This window comes from Lutzomyia longipalpis, chromosome 3 (assembly GCF_024334085.1).
Source record: "Lutzomyia longipalpis isolate SR_M1_2022 chromosome 3, ASM2433408v1".
NCBI classification, from domain to species: domain Eukaryota; kingdom Metazoa; phylum Arthropoda; class Insecta; order Diptera; family Psychodidae; genus Lutzomyia; species Lutzomyia longipalpis.
In genome coordinates this window covers 3,658,755-3,682,558 of record NC_074709.1, presented here as the reverse complement: position 1 = coordinate 3,682,558, position 23,804 = coordinate 3,658,755, and the positions used below count along the sequence as shown (strand labels likewise).

At 32.4% G+C, this 23,804-nt stretch overlaps 2 protein-coding genes across 6 annotated transcripts in view; one reads left to right on the top strand and one right to left on the bottom strand.

Annotated features, from left to right (window-relative positions):
- LOC129794227 (E3 ubiquitin-protein ligase CBL-B-B) overlaps window positions 1-23,804 on the top strand; it is a 39,345-nt gene that overhangs the window by 6,926 nt on the left and 8,615 nt on the right. For both annotated transcript variants that reach the window (XR_008751005.1, XM_055834907.1), the window contains exons 2-3: window positions 17,101-17,247; window positions 18,637-18,780. Coding sequence is in view for 1 of the 2 variants with exons in the window: in XM_055834907.1 (XP_055690882.1) it covers window positions 17,101-17,247; window positions 18,637-18,780 (291 nt within the window). In the remaining variant the exon portion in view is untranslated. The remainder of the gene's footprint in view (window positions 1-17,100; window positions 17,248-18,636; window positions 18,781-23,804) is intronic.
- On the bottom strand, window positions 7,684-14,461 carry LOC129794228 (uncharacterized). Of its 4 annotated transcripts, none has more exons than XM_055834910.1 (7): window positions 9,724-14,461; window positions 9,428-9,585; window positions 9,223-9,322; window positions 9,013-9,156; window positions 8,736-8,864; window positions 8,566-8,659; window positions 7,684-8,491 (listed from the first exon to the last, which is right to left on the bottom strand). In XM_055834910.1, exons 1-7 carry the CDS (start codon window positions 9,880-9,882, stop codon window positions 8,067-8,069), a joined length of 1,209 nt encoding a protein of 402 aa, XP_055690885.1. In that variant the 5' UTR covers window positions 9,883-14,461; the 3' UTR covers window positions 7,684-8,066. The 4 variants fall into 3 exon arrangements, 2 of the variants coding, with proteins under 2 accessions (XP_055690885.1, XP_055690884.1); XR_008751007.1 differs by having other exon boundaries at window positions 8,566-8,864; XM_055834909.1 differs by having other exon boundaries at window positions 9,013-9,322.

Here is a 23,804-nt window from a genome sequence, read left to right as displayed (position 1 = left end):
AATTCTCAGATTCTTATGTTGGTATTTCATTCTATTTATCACTGAAAGTGATTTCTTAAGAATTCAATTCATATATAGAGGACTTGATGGGAAAATTTGTGAGTAATCCTAACAAATGTGAAATATAATAATAAAATCAGGAAATAAAGTGGAATAAGATTATCAGAAAATCCCATCATAATCCATATACACTTGAGATTTCCAAATCAATACACTAATTGTATTTATTTTGGATACAAATTGAAGGGATCCCACACAATTTCCCGCTGACTTTCTATGAGGAAATGTATATAACATATGTATGTGTTATACCTCTCTTTTATTGAGAGCATTGAGAGGGATTGAAAGAAAAGTATATACGTGGGTGTGATAATGGTATAGAGAGATGATAATTGACCGAAAAACATCTCTAGACCGTGCTCTTCTCACTCAACACGCCATTGAGTCATCATCACCATTGACCGGAAGAACACTTCCGCAGTCTAATTGTGTGATTAAAATTGCGCCAGTCAGCTTCCATCTCACTTTCCTCCCCCTCGTTTTTGCCACCTCCGCCAAAAAAAAAGAATTTCATTCATTCTCGTGTGGTTTTCACTCTACACCTCTTGCCATGCTGGCTTGCGTTTTTTTTTTCATCGCCATGAATAGTGCGTCAATTCTAATTTAAATCACTTCACCCAAACACACCCATACCAATGGCAAAAGGCGCCATTCATTGAGAAGAAAACTCTTTTCCATGCTTCTCTGTGTGTGGATTTTCTCATTGCGAATTTGCTACATATGAGAGTATTTTCCATTGAGAATTCATAAACAAGACTGCAGAGCAGAAAAGACGCGAAATGTTTTTAGATTTTGAGACGAAAGCCACGAGGAAGGATTCTTTAATTAGTTTATAGTAGAATATTTTTGGGGAGAAGATACTTCTTCTTGTTCCAAGAGAACCCCATTTAATATCTAAAATTAAGGAATATTTACTCAAAGAGGGGGGAAGGATATTACAGAAAAGCACAAATAAGTTATTTAAATTAATTAAATGAATGAAAAGCTTCGACAGGTGTTTAATCACACAACCAAAGTTATATAGACGCAAAGTTTCTTCTCACTTTCAACTTCTCCTCAACATCTAATCCACAATTTTAACTTTATTCCATATAGAGATTTCTTGTGGAAAGGACACACAGAGAGAAAAGTATATATTTCTGCAACTTTTCCCTCAATATTACCTCATTCAAATTCTCCAATGGAAAAGTGTTATATATGTATCATTTCCCACTGGAGTACCTCTTTTCTGTGCCTGTCATCTTCCTCTTTGCCATACATTTCTCATTGAAAAGCACCCGAAAAGCGTATAAATTTGTTGAACCATGCTTTGGGAGATACAATTCATCGCCAGAAATTCAGTCTACCAGACTAAAAGACAACAATATAGCATTAATCTTCTCATGTTCAACTCGCCAATTCATTTCATTCCAAATGCTCTTCTCTTGAACTCTATCTCACATGATCTCACACCATCCATTTGAAACTTTGTTGAGTATTGAAAATATCTTACCAGAAGTTTACAATGAAATATTTCAAGGAATGTTTAGTTTTAAATTTTGAAAGAATGAACTTGTGAATTTTAAATCATGTCTTATTCCAATGCGTCTATAAGACAGCCGAGCGGTTTTAATCTAGCATCTATTGTTTTCAATATTCTGGTGTTGTTGGTTCGATTCCCATGACAGTCCTTGATTTTTCACTTAATTTGGTGTTTGTTTTCTTTTTCTTTTATGGTTTCGAATATAATTTCCTAAATTTAACAGTTAAATAAGTAATTGATGCCTCAAGTCTGATTAGATAGTCTGCATTTAGTAAAATACAAGCTGATTAATCTTCAATCATTTTGTGGAATTTTTTTTGAAGCAAATTATTGATTTTCATGGCAGTTTTCTTAAATGATTTTCGACAAATATGTTTTTTCTTAATTAGCGAATTTTTAACTCTATCTGACTTAGAATTTTATGTTAAAGTTGTATTAGAAGCCGACGTAAAACGTGAATTGTAATTTTTGGAAAATTTTTACTTTTCCCCCGGTCAGCGTCGGACGCTGACCGGGGGAAAAGTAAAAATTTTCCAAAAATTACAATTTTATGTTAAAACCTGAAGCATTGTCGTTAAGAAAATCCTTAAAAGGACTCACATGTTGAATGATTTTCTTAAAAAAAATATTTCGAAAAAAATAAGATCTTCTGTAAAATAAGATTATTCTTAAGAAACTTGGAAAAGTAAGATCCCTAATGGAATTATCGTTGAAGAGTGAAACTAAGAATGGGATGGAGGGTAGAACAGGAACTGCGGAAACGGCCACATCATCCCCTCTTTATGGTAGTGTTGCAAGTGAATGCCAAACAAGGATGTGGAACAGACTCCAACATACACCCATTGATAAATGGTTGAGCACAAAACATTTTCCACGATGATGAGCATCCCCACACACAATCCACCCAATGATCCATCAGAGCAATTCCTCCCTTTTGGTGTTGGGGGAGATTGTGCTCTGGTGTGAAGGGTGTGAATGTGGAAGTTTTCCATGTGACCCACATTTTCATTCTTTCACCCCCCGGTCACAGAGTATTTTGTTGTTGCGAAGAATTCATGCGATGAGGGATGTGGAGGTGGGTGGAAATCCAACCGCTAGAAGCATCAACAATCAGAAACTAAATAAATAACATCACACACACACACACTTCACTACAGACACAACACTGTTTAGCCGCATGTAATCTGGGCCATGACACCTTTTAGCAATTCTGTCTGTTGCCTCTGACATCCTAACACCTCTTGGAGGATTTTTTCCTATCCTTCTTCTCATTCAGACTTCATTTAAGGGGAGAAAGAAAGATGAAATTCAGCATGAATTTGTTGTATGATTTCCCTTTTTCTTTTCAATAGAATGTTACTAACAAGCAAAATTACTTTCAATTTTCTCAATTTCCCCACAAATTGCAAGATATATAAATAAATGACCGTATGGATAGGGAAGGACGGCAAATGGGACACTAATGCTATATTGAGACGCATTAGTGGGAGTCAAAAGAATATCCGATATACTATCCTATACATTTATATATCTTTCGATATGCTTTCCAATGCCGACAGCATTAACCCAATTGAGGTGTGTTAAAATAGGTCAACTACCCACTCGGAAAAACAGCACACAATGACGGGAAAAAGGTTTTTGTCCCTTTTCTCTTTTTGTGGCCGTGAAAGGAACACCACAGAAGGGTCTCTAAAATAAGAAATCTACTAGACTGAAAAATTAATCTCATTGTGCAAATGAAGAACACGTGCCGTGGAAAAGGTTTTTACAAAAGTTTCCTTGTCAAGTAAGAAAAAAAAAGTTAAGAGTATCAAAGAAAATATTTCAACTCCATGATTAGAAAGTTAATTGGTTTTTCTGTAAAGTAAAATGTAAAGTTTTCTCATGATTTTCCTTCAAAAGCTCGTCTTTTCTGGTTAAAAATCCTATGAATGAAGACTAGAAAATTTATTCTATTTTTGAAATTAAATTAAAACTATTTGCATAATTAATTTATGCTTCCTATTCATTGTTAGTTTTGAGAATAAAATATAATTAAAACTATGCAAATATTTAATCAGCCCTTCAGAAGGTTTTTTTTGTTCTTCATTAAAGCTTAGCTAAGCATTTAAAGCTCCATGTAATTTCAGAAAAAAAAAGTTGCAAAAGGAACTCAATTTTCTCGAGTTTCTCTTACTCTTTCAGTTGTGTTGACCCTGGATGATTCCTTCCGTTCCTACCAACATAAGAGAATATTCTCACAGTAGTTGTTTCTCAGCTTCATGTGAGAAAAAAATCGATGAAGTAATTTGCAGAAAAAGTTTATCGTAAAACTTTCTGTGAAATTCTTCTAAGGCAAAAACTCCTTCGTTGAACTAATGAGGGTGATGATTGTGCTTTGGGGAAAGTTGTTTTCATTTTCGTTGTTTTCTTCCTTCCGTATACACGGCATTTTTCCACCCATTTTCCCCATTTCCAATAATCCTCATTTGGCTGTGAAAAGTATTTTCACACACTGAGGGGATGATTTTAAGTGAATATACGAGGAGAAAAGCTGCGTGAAAAGGTATATTTTATGTGTTTATGTTATTATTTACTGCTACAGCATTTACACACAAATCCTCCCTCTCCAAAAAAAGACGATGGGGTTAAACTTTTGTATAAGTCTTATGGGATTGTGTGTTGGTGGCACTTTGTAGTTCCACCACCTACCTACCCCGCATGCCAGGTCGCCCCTTTGATGGTGGCACGAGGAGTAAAATGGTGAAAGTGAGAAGAAAACACGATGGAGTGGGGTGGGGTTTATTATGAGTATACGACGTACGGGAAGAGACGCAAACGATGCTGAAGGGAGACGTGATGATGGAAAATAGATTGGGGGATGTTGTGGGGCACAAGAAATATTGTGTGTTGCGTAGAAAGTGTGTATACGATGGCTTTACGGGGTTGGTTTTCTTCTTCTCACTCAAAAAGGATGACTTTGGCTGAAATTTAATTCAGACATTCTCTCATCACTGAATTTGTGATTTTATCCTTCTCGTTACTACGTTGTGACGATGTTGATCTTTCTCTCGAACCATTCTTGAGACGAGAAGAGAGGGGTTTGATTGGGAAGCTTTTGCCCTTCTTCGTAACCGACATTGTTAAGTTTTTGGCATTGACATTACCCGTCCAAACTGATGAATATGTTTATTTTGGCCGTGATTACAAACTCAAAGCTGATAAATAAATTTTCCTATATAGAGCGCACGTTTTCCATCATCTCATCCCTATAATACGCTGATGTGTATACCTATACCATATAAACCATCATATATATAAGAAAATTTCCCTTTTCTGTAGTGCTTCCCATCAGCAATCACTTGAGCGACTTGAGCAATCACTTGAGCCCATTTCCTGTTTCATTGAAATTTTCCTATGTATATTGCCTTACCTTGATGACATATTTTGCGATGAAGGTTCACACCAAATGAGATGAGAAAATTGATGGTGGCACGGGAGAAAATTGCAAGAGTGAGTTAAACCCATGCTGTGTGTTGTATATACGCGAGTTATTAGGAAAGTGAGATTGAAATTAAATTTAATCAATAACACCCACGTTTTTGCCCACCTCCCCCCCCCACATACACGGGGGTATATCGAAAGAGTTGGATATGTTTTTATAAAGTATCGCTATGTAGCTTTTCAAAAGGGGGTTTGAGTCGTATTTTCCTTATAAAACATTTTCAATGTTTTCAATAAAATGAAGAAAGTTTTTCCTCTCACCATTTCGCTGTCAAGTCACATGAAGACACTTTTGGATTTGGCATAAAATTTTTTATATCTCTTCTCTGCGGTATATTCTTGATTTGAATCGCTTCCACGAGGAATTGATTTTACCCGTGGGATCATAGAAAGGGTAAAATAAAAACCCTTTTTTATTGCTTTTAAATATCTACATTAAACAAGGAGAACATGTCGTGTTCTATAACGATTTTTTTATCTTTACAAAATTCTCTAGAAGATATTTCTTTCAGCATTTTCTTGACTTTTCTTTGGAAAGTGAAAAAAAAAAGATTTCAGCTTAAAAATAAAATTGTTTGCACATAATAATTCTCATTGAAAACTCTCGAATCATTGAAGGAATTAAATTAAAAAACTTTTTCAGTTTTCAACACTGCTCATTCCGAAAAATTGTGTCAATGAAATTGCAGAAAATTCAAAGCCTTGTAACCCTCCGTACATGGAGAAGTTTCTAAATTGCGTGCTTCACAGCTATCACGTTGCAAAATCTATATAGCCATGTTGCAAAGCTGATAAATCTCTATGCTTTTGAGCTTTTCCCCCCCAACACATACACACTTGGGTGCAATATTGCTGCAACTGACCTTATGGATAAAGTTTTTTTTTAAATTAAACTTCTTCTGCCTCCCGTTGTGGAATTTTTGATTCAACGAAAAAAAGTCTATTTTGTATGCTAAAAGTGCTACAACTAAGGGAATCCCTCACATACAGTATAGAATAGCTTATGAGCATGTTTTTTTCATGCATAGTATCATTTCAGCGCAGAATTTATGAATGTGACGCAAATACGATAAATAACAATACGCTACAAAACTGCGATGATGTGAAGAAGTATAGCATTTTCGGCACATACACACAAAATGGCTTCTATGCTTCCTCCTTTATGTGGGGAGTTGCTGAAATGAATGACACACTGAGGGTGGGAGCAAGGACGCGAGGATGGGAAAAAATGGTCTCGCCCTATTTATTTCCGGTCGTCTCATATTATCATCCATACAAGAAAGGGCATATAGCTGGAAAATTAATGTTAAATTGAGAAAATTGAGAATTAATACTTTTATGATTTGAATAATTTTAGGTTGTTGAAGGTTATTATGCTAACATTCCCGAATACATGTAAAGGAATATTTTGTAAAATAAAAGTCCAATAAGGGTTAAGGAAAGCCCTAAAATACTCTATTTTCCATCGAGATTCTATACAGAAACATTCCTCATTCGAAGCAACAATCAATGCAAACGCAATTTAGAAGAGAATCAAGATAAAATTTATAAATCGCCAGACTTCCAATTTTCCACTGGAATTGTCTGGAAAATTTCGCAAAAAATTTGTACAAAAATGCAAACAATGACGTAATAATTCTAATTTTTGTTTCTTCTAATGTATGAAACATTTGCGTCAATGTTTCATAAATTGGCTTTGCAATAAAAAGGGAAAAACACATGAATTTCCATCTGTTCATCCAGATATTTGCCCTTTGTCCATTCATACGATTTCTCTTCGATACCAATAAATAATAAATCCACCCACCACCGCCCCATTTCCATGTACGGAGTATACTCCTTTCACTCAATGAAATTGTTCCTAGAAAAGAGATGTGTATACCACATTGCCATTTTTCTATTAAGGGGATTTTTTCATTCATTTTTACCTTTTCCCGCCCCTCACGATTTTGATCAAAGATCCGATTTGGTCATAAATTTCGCATGATTGGACAAAAATACCCTCAATAGGGCTTTTGGCCATTTTTTTTCGAGCACTTTCAACCCTACCTTCCAATATCCTCGCATATAGAGAGAGAGCATTTGGGAATATAATTTTCTCCCGGGACCTATGCGACCCACAAAAGTCATTTGAATATAATTTCCCGTGTATTTTATCAGTACACTGTAATTCAGATTTTAGTTATCATTACTAAAACTGGCACTGACTGGACTTTAGTAGAGAATTTTAGTAAAGAAATTTTTACTAAAATTTTAGTAGTTGCTCAAATTGAAAAATTTTAGTTCTCTCAACAGAATATTTAGTTATGATTATTAAAATGTTTTACGTCTATATATTACTAAAGTTTAGGAATGCCAGCAGAGGTTTGAGTGGACATAACTATCAATTATAAATTCTTGGATTACTAAAGTTTAGACATACAAACTAGAGATATAGTTGGTACGCAGAAAAATCTCAAATTCGTTGACTACTAAAGTTTAGGTATAATAACTAGAATTTCAGTTGACATTTCTAATAACCAATATTTTACGGATAACTAAAATTCAGTCGTAGTAACTGGAAATGTAGTTGTCATCAAACAAATCAAAACCCTCGTATTAATAAAAATCAACTCATTTTTTTTGTGTTTTTTTTATTTTATCAGTTACTTATAAGTAGAGGTATAATGTAACTTATAATGATAAGCTTATATGCTAAACTTAAAGTGTTATAAGAGAGATTATCGTAAAAAAAAAGATCAAACAGCTTAACTTTTTTGATTTTTAAAGTTTTTATGAAACCATTGCGCGTAAGCCAATATTCTATCTCGTACTGGTTTGATTTATTTTTAAGTTATTATTATAAATAAAATAATTATTAACTAGTTATATCGCACTTTTACTTTTAAAACATTTATATATATTACTTTTTTTTTGTGTGAACTTTATTGTCTTTGATTTTGCAGTTTTAATACATTATGAGTAATTAGTTGCACTTCATGGATAATACAAAGTTTACTCGTTATTTTTTTTTTGAAAGCTTCTGCTCGATTTTAGCCACTGTGGCAGTTGGTCTCATGCTTTTGTGTTCATAAATGTATATATTTAGGAAAGAAAGAAAATGTTTCAGTACAGGAGGGAACTTAATATGCAGAACAAAGTAGAGCTTAAATAGTATGTCCAGGCATCGCAAGAATGATGGTGACGTCAATGTCACTATGAATCCCTCGACGCATACCGCCCTCATATCATGTGACTTGGAAGACAGTATCAGCGGGTATTTAGGGTGTTTTGGATTCATCGCTTCCTCCTTGAAGTCCTCGTGATCCACAAAAATTACGAGGGGTTTCAATATTTCATTCCGCTTGAAGATTGTAATTGCGCTTGTTGGTGAATTGCGTTTGTAAGCAAACGCCACAAGGGCCCCACATATAAATTGAAGAGTTTCTAAACATGAAAAAAGATTTATATTATAAGCATGCAGAGGTATTGTTTTGGCATGTTCAGGTGCAGATATTTACCGTCATCACTTGTGAAAGTTACGTCGAAGACGTAATTTTTAATATTTTCAATTTTGCCATCATGATCGAACAGTCTAGCAAAATCATTATCGATCTGAAAAAAAAGAATCAAAGCTAAAATATACTGAAAAAATGCAAACGTATTCTGCAAAATAATGCACGTAATATACCATTTCTCCGTTTGTCCCAAGAATATTGGGATACATGTCCACAATGTCTGCCACAGATTTTGACGTCTGTATAAGTGCCCGACGTTTTTCAAAATCCTCATATTCTTCCCCTGCGACATTTTGTGAGTCCTATTTAAAAAAAAAAGAGACCTTAAATTAAACATTATTCAGTAAGTCTAGAGACAGTTGTTTCGCTCATTCTTGTATCTACTGTAGTATAAATTCTACAGATAGTTATACGAATTGCTGAACTAATACATCGAAAAAAAAAACTTACTATCAGCTTTCGAATTTTTGGTTGGCGCGGAGTGTATTTTTTTTCCTCTTGTCTCAAACGTCTCGCATTGTTCTCCAACCACTGTTGGAGACGACCAGCAGGTTTCTTTCCATTCACAGATCCATGGTCATCAAACCAAAGGCTCTTAAAAAGAAAATAATAATAATAATAAATAAATATCAAGGAATTGTACCAATAAATTAGACATACGTAAGCCGGTGTTCGCGGATGAAGTTGCTTTTTAGCCAAGTACGGAAAGGATTTTAGGAGAGCATGACCCATATTGTTTTTGTCTGTTGTTGTTGGATAACTGTAAATAAAATACACAATATACAGATAAATAAGATTTTATGTTGATTTAATAGAAATTTTATATCTAAATAAGTCATACGAAAAATATGCGGTTCCCACTTACTTTCCACATTTTGTCACCATGTCTCGACCAATAATTTCAGTCAATTTGCGTTGATCAATCTCTTCCAGAAATTCGGACGCAATTAGCTTATTATATAGATTTTTATAATCAGCTCCTTTTCTTGTCATTTGTTCCACAAGAACGGTAAGGTTGCGATCCTAAAAGTGATAAAGAAAAGAAAATTAGAGTTAAGGATCCTTGTTCTTCTAAAAAAAATGGAAAAATAAAGAGGAAATAATAAAAAGTAAAAAAGTAATAATGAAAAATAATAATAATAATAAAGAGGAAATAGGTACCTTGGGATACACTGTATGTATGTCTTTCTCATGAACTTGAGTAGAAGATTCTAGTTGTTCTTCTTGAATTAAATTTTCTGCTTCAGGATCATAGATGATGATATTATCTTCAACAACACATGACGAAGTGGATGGTTTCAACATTCTTAAGACCCGCATTACCCTCTTGCGATCCGCCAGTGTAATATTGAGGGAAGCAATGTCATTTTCCGTCGTGTCTTGTAGTATGTCTTCATCCAATCCTTGATCTTAACGTAAATTACAATTATCTAACTTACATATAAATAGTTAAAAAATAGATAAAAATAAATAAATTAATTAAATAAATAGATTAAAATTTTTGGAAGAAATCTGCGTTGAATCATATTAATGCTAAATAAAAATATTTCATTAGATATTTACAGGTTATATTAGATTTTTTTCTAGAATCTGTAATGTAATCCAATACTTAACTAATAATAATATTTTACAGAAACGTATTCTTCATTAAATGAAACCCAAATAGAATTTGGATGAATATCATCTATATCAATGCCATTAATAATCTCTTTTTGCGCTACCTTTTCAACTTTAAATGCATTTAGTAGCTCATCATATTCTATTATATCAAATTTTTGACATTCTACGTGTATTTCGTTGTTGATTTTGAATATTTCTTCGATTTGGAATAAATCAGGATACGTAGAACCACTTTCTGTTAGATTATCTAAATTAATTATTAATCCTTTTTTGTACTCTACGCTATTCTTAGTAAAACTTTGAATTTTTTGAATATTGTCGGCGCAATCAGTATTTAAATTTATTGTCATGGATATTTTATCAAACTTAGCTGAAATTATGTCATTACACTGGTTCAATGCTTGACGCTTAATAATACTTTTTGGGACGTTGATAAAATTTTTCCCTGCAACAATTTGCGTTTTAATAGGAAGATGCTTGCTTTCGTACCTTATGCAGGACATATTTGAAAGTGGACCTTTATTCCAAATACACTCACAGTAGTGCAACATATGATGAAGCTTATTTATCATATTTACGCCAGGAAAAAGTTTTTTAAATAAGTGATGATGTCTTTCAATTAGGTCATGTAATAACGTAATCATGTATTGTGAAAGCTGTCTTGAAAAAACTATTGAAGTGATTCGAGACAAATAGGACAATAATCTTATGTAATCCTCACAATCTTCTGGAATAATCCCGTGAAAAATGAAAGGTATGCACCTCAACAACAACCACGTTTGAACTGATTTTTGTTTAATACAATTTGAATTTGAGTTCAATGCCATGGTTGTAAATGTTGGGCTCGGTTTATTTTTAGTTTCTGTAAGACCATAATTGAAATAATAAAGATTGTTATTGAATTGTGACAATGTCATAATTTTTTTCTTTATAATGAGATGTTTCAATACTAATTTAATTACTTTTGGTCCTACACCTTCAAATATATCGTGCATAGGGTCAAAGTTGTAATTAAGTGTGCAGTGATAACCTGGTACGGAATTTAAGATTGAATTATTCTTAACACCACACAATTTTATGAAATCCTGATTTTCTTCTATTTTTCTTAAATCAACGTTATGGCTCTCCACAGTACGATTAGGAGACCAACTCCTCCAGTCTGTTTGAAAATCTGTTCTATTTATACGACATTGTCTGCAAAAGAAGGAACTTGACGGACTACTAAAACCTAAGATGTCATGAGCTGCCAAGGTGTCTCCAATAAAGTTTATTAGAACTGCACGGAGATCATACATTTCGCCATTGTTTAATGAAATTGATATTCCATTATATAATTCTTGCATTTCTGAAACAAAACGACCAAGAATTGGTTCGAATCCATATTTTTTTATATCTTCTGAATAAGCTGCGCATAATATGTATATATTTTTCAAATCTGAATTGAAAACTGCGCCAACGTTTTGGATCGTGAAATAAAATAGGCCTATTTTATGAATAACTGTATGAGAACCTTGCGCATTTGTTGGCTCAACATCATCGTAATATAGATCAATGCGCAAAGCATTTTTATTTTCATTAAAGTATTCATTTTTCTTGTAAGATTCACTGTCTTTAAACGATTTTATTATATTTTCATTATAATTCGTTTCCTCATTATTAATTAAATTCCGAAAACTGTCATTTTTTATCAATGAAATGAGTGTTTCTTTAATTGACAAATAACTGCATGTTTCTTTTCTCTCAATTAAGAGTCGTTTATTTTTACGATTAACATACTCTTTTCTTGTTCCAAGAATAATCTCCTGATTTTTAATATATTCAGCGCTGCTTTTAAAAAATTTTACTTGTTTATTAAAAGTAGCTGAACTTTTAAAGAGTTCTTCGACATTATCTGCGTTCGTATTCTTTACGTAATTACTTACTGTTTTAGTTATTTCAGTGCATACGCTATGAAAAGTTTGAATTTGACTCTCTGGTATATTAGTTTTGCACCTTAATGTACAGAATTCTTTGTTTATGTACTCTTCAACGTTATTTTTACGTAAAAAAGATTGTGAAATTAATTCTTCTGAAGAGGAAGATGTGTTAATTAAATGTTCTTCATTTTGTACTGGCGTATTAAAATCATCAGTATTATTTTGATTTGAACATATAGGAATAGATTGATTATGTCTCTTTATATGTTGAGCATAACTTTTTAAACTTGAAAAGAATACTCCATTTTTACATCTAGGACATTGAATATTGGTATACCACTCTTTTCCTAATTCTAAATTGTGATGCGTTCTCAAATGATTTTTAAGTTCTGCAACGCATGTACAAACTACATTACATCTATAACAATCCATATATATATATTTTTTATATATAACTAACTTCTCAATATTGTTGCCACGCTCTCCGTAATACCATTCCGGATTAAAAATTGGTAGATCTCTTCCACATTCATCTTTACTCGTTTTATGTGGCGTTTTTACTTCTCAAGGTTGTCTGAAATTAACGTATTACGAAAAGTATAAAAATAATTAAAATAAAAGGTTTTAAAAGTAAAAAAAAATCAAAACAAAAATTTTGTTATAAAATATAGAATTTGTATGAAATGTTACAAAATTGTGTTGAAAATCGACGCATTATCTTTACTTTCGATAATAGGGGAGACTGGGGTAAAAAAAAAAAGTAAATTTGCATAAATCCTTATCTGCAGGATTCCCCAAAGGCAAAAGAAAATTTCCTCGATAGGTCATTTTCATAGGAAATTTGCTGACCTACAACTTTGTTTCTGTCCGGTTTTCTCTATCTCCCCGGGAAATATGAGTTTTCGAGCTTTTTTTGAACCCTTCTGCTTATGACTTTTTTTAAACTCGGCTGGTAAATATAGTCACCAGTGCGGTAAATAAAGTCTGTGGAATTTTCCGACATTTCCAATGATTTTGCACCTGAGCTAACCTTTTGATCCGCGACAAGGAATTTCACTTTATGTTAAAAATTTCGAAGTTCCATATGATTTACATGGGTTGACACGATTTACCCCAAAGGGTATGTTTATATTCAAATAATTATACAGAAAAATCATTAAAAGTAAGTAGAAAATACAGCTTGGCAACGTTTTCTACATTAACCCAGCTAGTGAGAAAAATTATCAGATTGGAAGTATCGGAAAACGCGTTTTTCTCAATTCGCAAAAGTTTGGGAAATGGGCCAAAAATTTATTTTCTCCAAATTACAGTCAAATATTTGAGGTTGGTTGGGCTCCTCACCCTATTTTTTCAGGTTTTTCCGATTTATAAGTTTGAAGAAATTGGCATTTCAAAATTCCAAAATAATTTTTTTACCCCAGTCTCCCTTAATGGAGCAAATCTTCCACATTTTATTAGTTGGTGTTCCACTTCGTGGCCAACACCAAGTATTGTAATCGTCGGAAAAACCGGCCACCTCAGATCGGGTTCAAACTTGGTATGAGCACGTTTTAGACATCCCACATTACGAAAATGGTGGTGGAAAATTTTTGATCCGGCCGGCCTGCCGGCCGGCCTGCCGGCCTGCCGGCCGGTCGCCTAAACTTTGCCTTATAACTTTCGAACGGTAAGAGATAGAGACTTCCGGTTTGAAGTTTTCTATAGAAATATGGGTGTAAAATTTCATTTTTTCGCATTTTCAAAATCCAAGATGGCCGCCGTCCGCCATTTTGAAATACTATCAATCACTTCCCTTATAGCTAGAGGTCTGAAATTTTAGTATGTTGTAGAGCTCAGAGAGACGTTTTCATCAACAATTCATACTTGACAATCGGTCAAGCGGTTTAGCAAATATGGCGGCCTTAAGCAAAAAGTGTTTTTTCGATACAACTCGAGAACGGCTTGACCGATTTTGATCATCTTGGTATCAAATGAAAGGTTTCAAGAAGCCCTACAACTGTATAGAACATTCCAAGTTCCAAAAACATCCGCAAGAGGCGCTAAAATCAAAAACAAAAATTGCCTAACTTTAAGAGGCAATATCTCCCAACATCTGTTATAGATTTCCTTTAAATTTTGATATGTTGTAGCCTGACTCAATATCTGTCACCAGTCCGAAAATGAAGAAAATCTATGTCGCCGTTTAGAAGATATGGCCATTTGAATAATTCTTGCATTTGAAAAGTTCTAAGAACCATATCTCTTGAACCGCTTGTCCGATTTGACTCAACTTTGTATCAAATTAAAGGTTTTGCAATTATCTACAACTTTCTAGAACATCAGAAACCTCTAGAACCATTCCTTCAGGACGAAAAATGCGAAAAACTCTTTTTGTGAAACAAAAATCCGCCATTTTGTGTTCTGGAGGTGACCTTGAAAATTATTGAGATATATGTCAAATTATAGCTTATTTCAAGACCTTTCCAAAACTAGTCATGAAATTTCTGTAGGTGTTATAGAACAAGAGATATGACAATTTTTATGCATCAAATTGCTGAATTTCACTAAAAAATCAACTTTGCCTACTAATATTGTTCACAAATAGTATTACAACGCATAAACAAACTTCTACACGTTGTGGGACACCAACTCTTATAACTGGACGCGTTATGATTGACTTTTTATTTTTAATTACCAGCGAAAGCAAAATTTTTTAGACATTGTGTTCTATGCTTTTTGCCCATTTATTTCTTTTTCTATAATTTTTTGATGAAAAGACATGCCATGTCCTTTAACGATATGTATTGTAACTCTTCAAGCGACTCAACGAAACATTCCTGTGATTTTGCTTAAGAAATCCTTCCCTTTTATATCAACAAAGAATATGATAAATTTTGTTTTTTAAACAACACAATTTCATGGACTCATACTGTTTTCGCTCTATTTAATAAAATAGTCACAATTTTCCATTATTTTTGTACTTTTAAAATTCATTTTTCGAATCAGTCGAACAAAGGAAAACAAAGGAAGAAAATCTTCATAGTGAAAAAATGTACAATCACACATACAATTTAATAGGCACCTATTACTTACTTTTGATCTGTTTTCTTTCCACTGAATTTTAGCACTTTGCACCCACAAAAATTGTTCCAAAATCAATTAAATTAATATTCTTTAATCACAAAATAATTCTAGAATGTTCTGTCAGACCACAAAATATTTTGAGTTGTTTTCAATAGAAAATCTTGCAGAGAACTGAATATTGTGAAATACTTACACGAATGCTAAAGAGGAATTTTCAGGAAGAGAAGATAAGGGTGAAAAAAAGGATATGTAAAAAAAACGTACATTTTTCATATACCACACACAAATCTCCGTAACCTCGAAACCCTAATAAAGCAATAATGTTTTTGCAGTTGCAACACTTTTTTTGTCCGTGAGTGTTGCTATAAATGAACACGATCCATTAACTAAAAAATAAATCGATAAATATATAATGTAGTAATGAGTCTGATTGGAACATATACCAAATAATTATTTTCTATTGTCATGTCTTCTAAACCGTGTTAGTGTACAATTTGAGATTTTTAGACATGTCAACTATATTTTCGTTTGCCATGTCTTAACTTTAGTAATCAAATAATTTATAATTGTAGTTATATCTACTTTGAGATTTTTAGACATGTCAACTATATTTTCGTTTGCCATGTCTTAACTTTAGTAATCAAATAATTTATAATTGTAGTTATATCTACTACAATTATGGTTGGCAAAACTAAAAAACTTTAGTTTCTTATATTTACTGGAAAGTTTAGTAAAGAATTTGACTAAATTGCCTACTAAAGTTTAGTAAAAGAGCAATAAAACTAAAAATTTTAGTTACCTTCACTAAAAAATTCAGAGACAACTAAAATTTTAGTAAAGATGACAAAAGACTTTAGTGATTCCAGGCAACATAACTAAAATTTTCTGTTATAATTACTAAAAATTTTAGTAAATGTTTCATTACTACAGACTTTAGTAGCAGTTTACTAAAAAAATGAATTACAGTGTACATGATGAATTTATTTGAAATTCTGAGCGCGTGGACGGAAAGCATGGTGTATAATTAGAGATAGTATAGAATTTTTGAATGGCTGAAAAGGAAATAATTCAAAGAGAATAAAATGATAAATGACGGTGATAAACATTAAATTGTGAGGGAACGGCTAATACCCTACTCGGCGCCATGGAATTTAGTTGGTCGCAAAAATCACGGTCAATGTCACCGCTCATTCACAGAGATTCGAAATCGCTGTAATTATTCTAGGAAAGGTTTAATGAATGCCTTTTTTATTTACTTAATGGTGGTTATAGAGAAAGATTCTGGGTAAGACTAATATTTTGTGAGAACTTTGTGGAAGATTCTTTGGGGAATTAATTAGAGGTATAGTAACTTGAAAAGGTTTGAAAAGTTATCGTTTTTAAGTTTCCCAGCAATTCTTATTCCCTAAATCTTAAAAGACTTTAAAGCTTTGGTTTTATAATTTTTACACGAATATCCATCATTCTAATCTTGGCTAACAATTCCAAAAATTCGTTGATTTTCACCCCCTTCATCAGGTAAAGAAGAAACAGAAAAAGAAATAACTTTATGAAAACCCCAATAAATGTAGAAAGCTCACCGAGAAAAGCTCTCTAATCTTTTTGAAATCTTTCCTCGTGTAATCTATCTTACATTCATAAATAAATCATAAAAAAAAAATTCTAATGCAAAATCAATGACTCAATCACAATTCTAGTATAATGATAGCTAAAATCCTAATGTGTTTTAGATGATAGCATTGATTTGATTACAACGATACATAGATGGTTTGAGCATTAAAAGCAATTCACCCGAGGGTAATAACAATTAAGTGAAAATTGATTCTTGGAGAGTTGAATTGAATTACAGTGGAAGTATTTTCGGGGGAAAAATGAATTTTCATGTGAAATAATTTAGGAATTTGAGTTTCATCAACATTTCTTTTTTGTTTTCTTACAGTACTCTAGTCCCATGGAAAGTGTTTCGGCAGGAACTGTCCAAAATCCATCCGATTTCTTCAGGACTAGAGGCGATGGCACTTAAAACAACGATAGATCTAACGTGCAATGACTACATATCGAATTTCGAGTTTGATGTTTTCACGAGGTGAGTAATATTTGAATGAATTATCCTGCGATGCTTTTAACGTGATGATTTTTTTGTTGTTGTTCAACCAAAGAAGAGAGGAACGAATGCTGAGAGAAACATACTTAAAATTTAATGGGATGATCATTCAGTAATTCTGTGTGAATATGTTAATTGTGGGTAAAAAGTAACTCTATTCTCTTTCAATGTTGTATCTCTCGGGGTCTTTGCTGGCCTTGCCTCTTGGCATTAACTTGAACCAAACCTCTTTTTTTTGCCGATGCGTCAATAACAATTTGCTTCACTTTACTTTACTCCAGAGATATAAAGAAATGTAATATTTTTATTAGTCTTTTTTATCAAATCCACTTTGAACGTATTATAAAACCCCCTGTGCAAATTGAATTGAGCAAATAGACGCAAAAATATCGAGTTTATGTTGCTCAAGAAGGTTTTTTTTCTTTCTTTCTTTGTGTCTCTTTTCATCACACTAATGGAATATATGCGAAGAATAAATTGACTGATTAGCATTTATTAATGATCCAGGTGTGTGTATGTTTCCGATACATCTTGCTATTTCCATTGACTGTTTTTTTCTCCACAATGATGTTTACTGGATGTTTACGCACCATTTCGCAGGAAGTCCATGAAAAAATAAAGAAGAAAAAAGCTCAAGCAAAATGTCGTTTAAAATTGATATCCTTTTCTTGATAAATTCATAGAATATTCAGAGAAATCATGCTGGATTTGAAAGCAAATACGAATCATAATATTTTATGCAGTTTGTCTACATTTCTTATTATTTTTTCCTGTGTAATTCAGTGTTTACCTTTCTAAAGGCATTTTTGTATTTGTTTTAATTCTGTATACACTGAATATGCAATTTTTAATTAAGGAAAAAGCGTTCAAATTTCTACGAAATGTTATAACTTTGATATGAAAGTCGAACCTTTATATTTTATGTCAAATGACAATCTTTAAGTAATTCTGCGGAATTTCTTTTTTTTTAAATTTATCTTTAAAAAAAATATTAAAAATTCCAACAAAATCATTTTATTTTTCGTACAAAAATTTCAATATTAGTTTTAGAATGAAGACTAATATAATAAAAATTGCTTGAAAATGCCAATAATTTTTTTTTTCTCTCTTTGATAAATCATAAAAATTGTCTCATGTGACAGAGACGATGGATTCGATACAATAAGCACAATGAGGAAGAAAGAATATATAGAACATAACACAAAAATAAAAGTTCAGAAGCTTTTTCGTTGCTCCACATCAGAAAATATTTCATTTTGAAGATGAATTTTCCCTCTGTGAAATTGTCTGCGCTTGAGATCACATGATTTACTGCAATTTATCCACCATACTGGCACATCTGCAATAAAAATCTCTTTTTGCCATTTCCAGACTGTTTCAACCGTGGAGTACACTGTTGAGAAATTGGCAAATTTTGGCTGTTACTCATCCCGGCTATGTTGCATTTCTAACATATGACGAGGTGAAGGCTCGACTACAGAAGTATATACATAAAGCGGGGAGTTATGTATTTAGGTGAGCTTATACGATCTATTATGTACATACTTTTTGTTTGTTTTTAATCCACAAAAGAATGAATGGAAATAATCTGTGTTGAGTGGCAAAATATTCACATAATGCATTAAATGAATAAAATATCCATTAAGTTTGAGAAGAGATGTTTGTGTGTGTGTGTGTGTGCGTGCAGATAAAATAGAAAAAGGCAGTAATATAGAATATATAGAATGAAAAAAAAGTCCATGAATTGTGTAATTTTTGCGTGAAAATAGCACAACAAAATCTGCGTTCCTCAACCATGCATAAATCTCCGTTTATAAAACTTTTTTTTTGAGCCACAATGCGTGATGCACTGAGTAATTGAAATATTCACGAATGTTTTTTTTTGTTAATAAAAAACAGGAACATTTAAAATAACAATAGTTTGAAGAAAAATAACAGAGAGAGATGAGAAAATATGCTGAATTGAGGTATAAGATGATAAAACGCGCCACTTTTCTATGCGGCGAAGCCATGAAAATTACCGTGATTGTTGTGTGATAAACTTTAATGGATGTTTCCACCCAATTTAATGTTTATAATCTTCATATCATATTCACGTTGAAAATACAGCGTATTGCGAGTTTGCAAAAGGGGATGATGTTACATGAGAATAATGCAATTTACCTGATGGGAATTTCATCGTCTGTGTGCAATGCAATTAATCATTAAAGATTTTGCGAAAGGCTGTCACCTTTAACGCCTTTAACAAACTAATTAAAGACTCATTAAAACTTCATTCTAAATTATCTTTTTTCCAAGCAAACTATATACTTTGTTTTATTCTAACTTTATTTGTATTAATTAGAATTGATGAGAATGTTCTTTATACCATTTGAAAGTTAAAGTTTAAAGAATGAAAAATTGCAGCGATAAAAATATAAAGCTTTATTATTAATTTCTAATAAAGGAATTGATACGATTTTATATGAGAAAATTGTTTATTAAAGAAAACAATCAGGATACGTGTATCGTTTTAGAGGATCAAAAATGAGTAAGAAATCGCAGAAACAGACTTCCAATTTTTTTCACAAAGATCAGCTGGGATAAGTCTGTAAATATTTGATCAAAAATGCAGAAAATGACGTCACGATTTTGTTTTTTGTCTCTTTTAATAAATTGAGCATAATACTTTCTTAATAATCAAAAAGCTATAGCGCAAAAACTATATGCATTAAGAGAACAAAAAAACATAATAGTGACGTCATTGTTTACATTTTTTTGGCAAATTTTTCACAATTTTGTGTGTAAATCAATATATGAAATATGAATAAAGATTTTTTTCCGAGCTAATCCCTATAGTTAATGTAAATTCTATTTGATAATTTCTTAAATATTTTTAATACAAAATTACGTTTATTTCCACGAATTAGGGGGTTTCCCACACAAAAATGAATAAACTCCTTTTCTTTCATGGCTATTATCACACTTTTTAGTGCCTTATATTCTATTTCCCCCATAGCCCCCGCATTAACACCAAAATATATCACTTTTGTCAATTTACAATCACTTAAAAACGTATGATGTGGAATGTTTGAAAATTTGATAAAACATCCATTCATAATTCCCACCTACGCAAAGAAAGTCCCATAAACAGTTGATTATTTTGTTTTATTGTCAATATCTCACACGCACACACATATCTCTCATTCATCTGCTGTTTTATATAGATTTTTTCCCTCGTAACTGCTGATATCGTGTGCAGTTTATGACATGGTATTTGAGAAGAAAAAAAAACGGATACAGTATTATGTAATTTGGGTGATAAATAACATTTCATTGTCGACTTTTTTTTTGTATTTCTACTCCTATTTGAAAAGTTTGTAAAGTAGTTTCATTCATGTGTTGTGTTTCACAAACTCAATGAACCCATGCATGGCATTTTTCACAGAGTGTGGCACGGAAGGAAAGAGGAGGAGACCCACGCAGTGTCTATCTCGCGGTGTCAACTCTCTTATTCATTGATTTTTTTTAGAGTATTTTAAATTTACATTTTAAAAGTAGTGGCACATTTCAGTGAGAAATAAAAGAAGAAGAAAAGCATCATGCCAAAGTGAACATACTCACGTACAATAAGCAACTGCAGAGAGGCGCACAAATTGTAGAAAATGAAAAAGTTTTTGATAATGAAATGTGCAGCATATTGACCACACATTTGTTTCCTCAACGTGACACCCAAAAGCACAAAAATCGAAAATTCAATAATGTTTGCTGAGGCAAATATCTCTATATATTGTTTTTTTTTTTCTCTGGATAAAAATCCATTGGCTCAGAGAAGTGAAGAAAAAAATCTACAAGATGGATATGGATTTAAGCTGTAATGGATATTCAGCTAAATGCTGATTTTATGACGGTTTGGTGTCGATATAAAATTTTTATTGTCCATTTTTAGTAAATATTTGATAAATTTATGCAAAAAAAAACATCCACTTTGTCCACCGCGTAGGACATTACACTCTCGCTTTGATGGAATTTCAAAGTATTATTTCTTATGTTGTTTATTGATTTGCTAAAATCGATATCCATTTTGGAGATGGAAATGAAGATTTGATTTTTTTTCATCTTATTGGTATTTTAATGCCAAATGTTTGCCTTTTGTATTATAATGCTCACAATATGTATGAAGGATAGATCGTTTATATTTTTTAATTATTCTTTTGAAATGATAATTAAAATTATTAAACTGTCTGTCGTATGAATTAGACAACAGTTAAACAGTAGCTAAAGATGGATTTAAACAATTGATTTGGAAGTCAAGGCTTAAAACGATTAAAATATCTTACTCAAGCTAAAAATTGTTTCACTAGAATTATCAGCTTTCAAATCTTACGTTTAAAAATTATTTTTAACGTTTGACGTTACTTTTCCAACGTTTGACGTTTACTTTCAAATTTTTGACCTTATTCAGCGACCAAGAAACCCTTGAAATCTTTGAATTTTGTACTGAAATTTCAAGATTTCAAGCAAATTTCTAGGGTTTCTTGGTCGCTGAATTAGGCCCAATTTTTCGAATTTTCGACGACGTTTCTTTCCTAACGTTTTATGCTTTTATTCTGTCATTCCTTGTTTTCTTTACTAACGTTTAATATCCCCTTTCAAATGTTTGACAATCATTTTCTAACATTTCACATTTCTTTTCTAAAGGTAGAATTCTTTCTAAATTTTGAGGATTTATTTTTTTGTAAATCCCCCAAGATTGGAACGTCCAATTAATCCTGAAAATGATTTAATTAATACCACTAAAGAAGAACCTGAATTACCTGAACTTTAAGGGCATTTACATATTAATTAATGAACTTTATCCACGCTACTTATAACTCTAGATGATTATCATGGTTAGAATTGAAATATACCGCAAAGATTACTCACTGTTTATAACTCTATCGACTACAAGAGTGTCGGAATGTGCATGAGAATTTTCATTTAATATTCAATTCAGTATGTTGACATATTGAGAATGAATTTAAAATGAAAATTTCATGGTCATTATAATGCATTTGTTATACGGAGGAGACGCATGAATGGCAAATAATGTGATTGAATGCTCTGCTGCTGCGGTGGTGGATATAACTTTGTAAGTTTTTTTTTTCGGAGTATAAACTTCCCATGACTTTCGCAAGCTGCGTGATATGGAATTTTATTGTTAATTTTCCACGTCCTTTTTGGGACAATAGAGAATTTGTGTTTTCTCAGTTCTCTTTTGCTGCTTATAAAAGAATTTTTCACCCCTCTTTGATGGGAATTTTAACGCTAAAATTACCCTGAAATTGTTGGAAGATAATTAGATTTCCCGTGAAAATCTGCAAAATATCTTATTTACCAGCATATACCATTCTTTTCATATACTATACAAAATTCCACCTAATTATTATACACGTTAAATGCTATTAAAACGTTACAGAAACAGCAATTTTATTAGAAAATTAATTTATATGGCATTTGTGAAGTTTAATAAGTACTTTGTACAAAATTTCCCCTCAGTGGATGATGAGGTGGAAAAAAAGTATGTAGGTATATATCTCATCTATGTATGGTACATTCATAAAAATGTTTTGCGCAGAGGGTAATTTTCAGTGTGGGTGAGCGCACACAGCGTGCTTTTAAAGTGAAATAGAAATGATGAAAAAAAAAGAGTTTTTTCAAAAGAGTGTCAGAAAGTATAGAAAGAAGCAATAAATTCAGGTGAAATTTTACGATTGACAAAACTAAACGCGCTAAGAGAACATTTAAATGGAGGGAAAAATGTACTGGTAAGCTGACCAAGCTTACGGGAGCTGTGTTTCTTTCAGTGTACCAATTTTGTGAGAGCAAACCTAAACGCGAATTAATTTAAATACGCGCAAAGTCGGGAAAAGTTGAAAAGTCATACCCTAAGAAATGTTTGGAAAGCCATATCTCGAGAACGGATCCATAGATTTTCATAAATTTTTTTTTGTTTGAAAGGTCTTGAAGTCAGCTATAACATATCGAAAAATGAAAAAAATTTATGTCGCCATTTTCGAAAAATTCGAGTTCGAAATTTTCGAAAACTTTGTTTTCGATTTTAGCGCCTCTTGCGGTCATTTCTCGAAGTTGCAATGTTCTAGACATTTGTAGGGTTTCACGAAACCTTTCATTTGCGCTTGAGTTGATCAAGATCGGACTTGTAGAACCCGAGATATGACATGCCAACTTTGGAAGGCTATATCTCGAGAACGGATCCATAGATTTTCTTCATTTTCGGCATGAAGCTAGATAATATGGTCAGCTACAACATATCAAAAAATGAAAAAAATTTATGTCGCCGTTTTCGAGATATTCATCGAAAACTAATCGAAAATTTTGTTTTCGATTTTTGGCCCCCTAGCGGTCACTTTTGAAACTTCTGATGTTCTAGAGAGTTGTAGGGTTTGTTGAGATCTTTCATTTGACCCCGGGTTGATCAAAATCGGTCAAGCCGTTTTCGAGTTATGGTCGATTTTCGATGAAAAATTGTGGCGGCCATATTGACTAAACGGCTTGAC

Bases quoted from the DNA above. Each gene is read 5' to 3' on its own strand.
- LOC129794228 (XM_055834909.1), bottom strand. From the start codon at position 9,882: ATGCGGGTCTTAAGAATGTTGAAACCATCCACTTCGTCATGTGTTGTT. The intron at 9,586-9,723 runs GTACCTATTTCC...TATCACTTTTAG, and splicing joins TACATACAGTGTATCCCAAG to GATCGCAACCTTACCGTTCT. The intron at 8,865-9,012 runs GTAAGTTTTTTT...TTTTTTAAATAG, and splicing joins CAAAAATTCGAAAGCTGATA to GACTCACAAAATGTCGCAGG.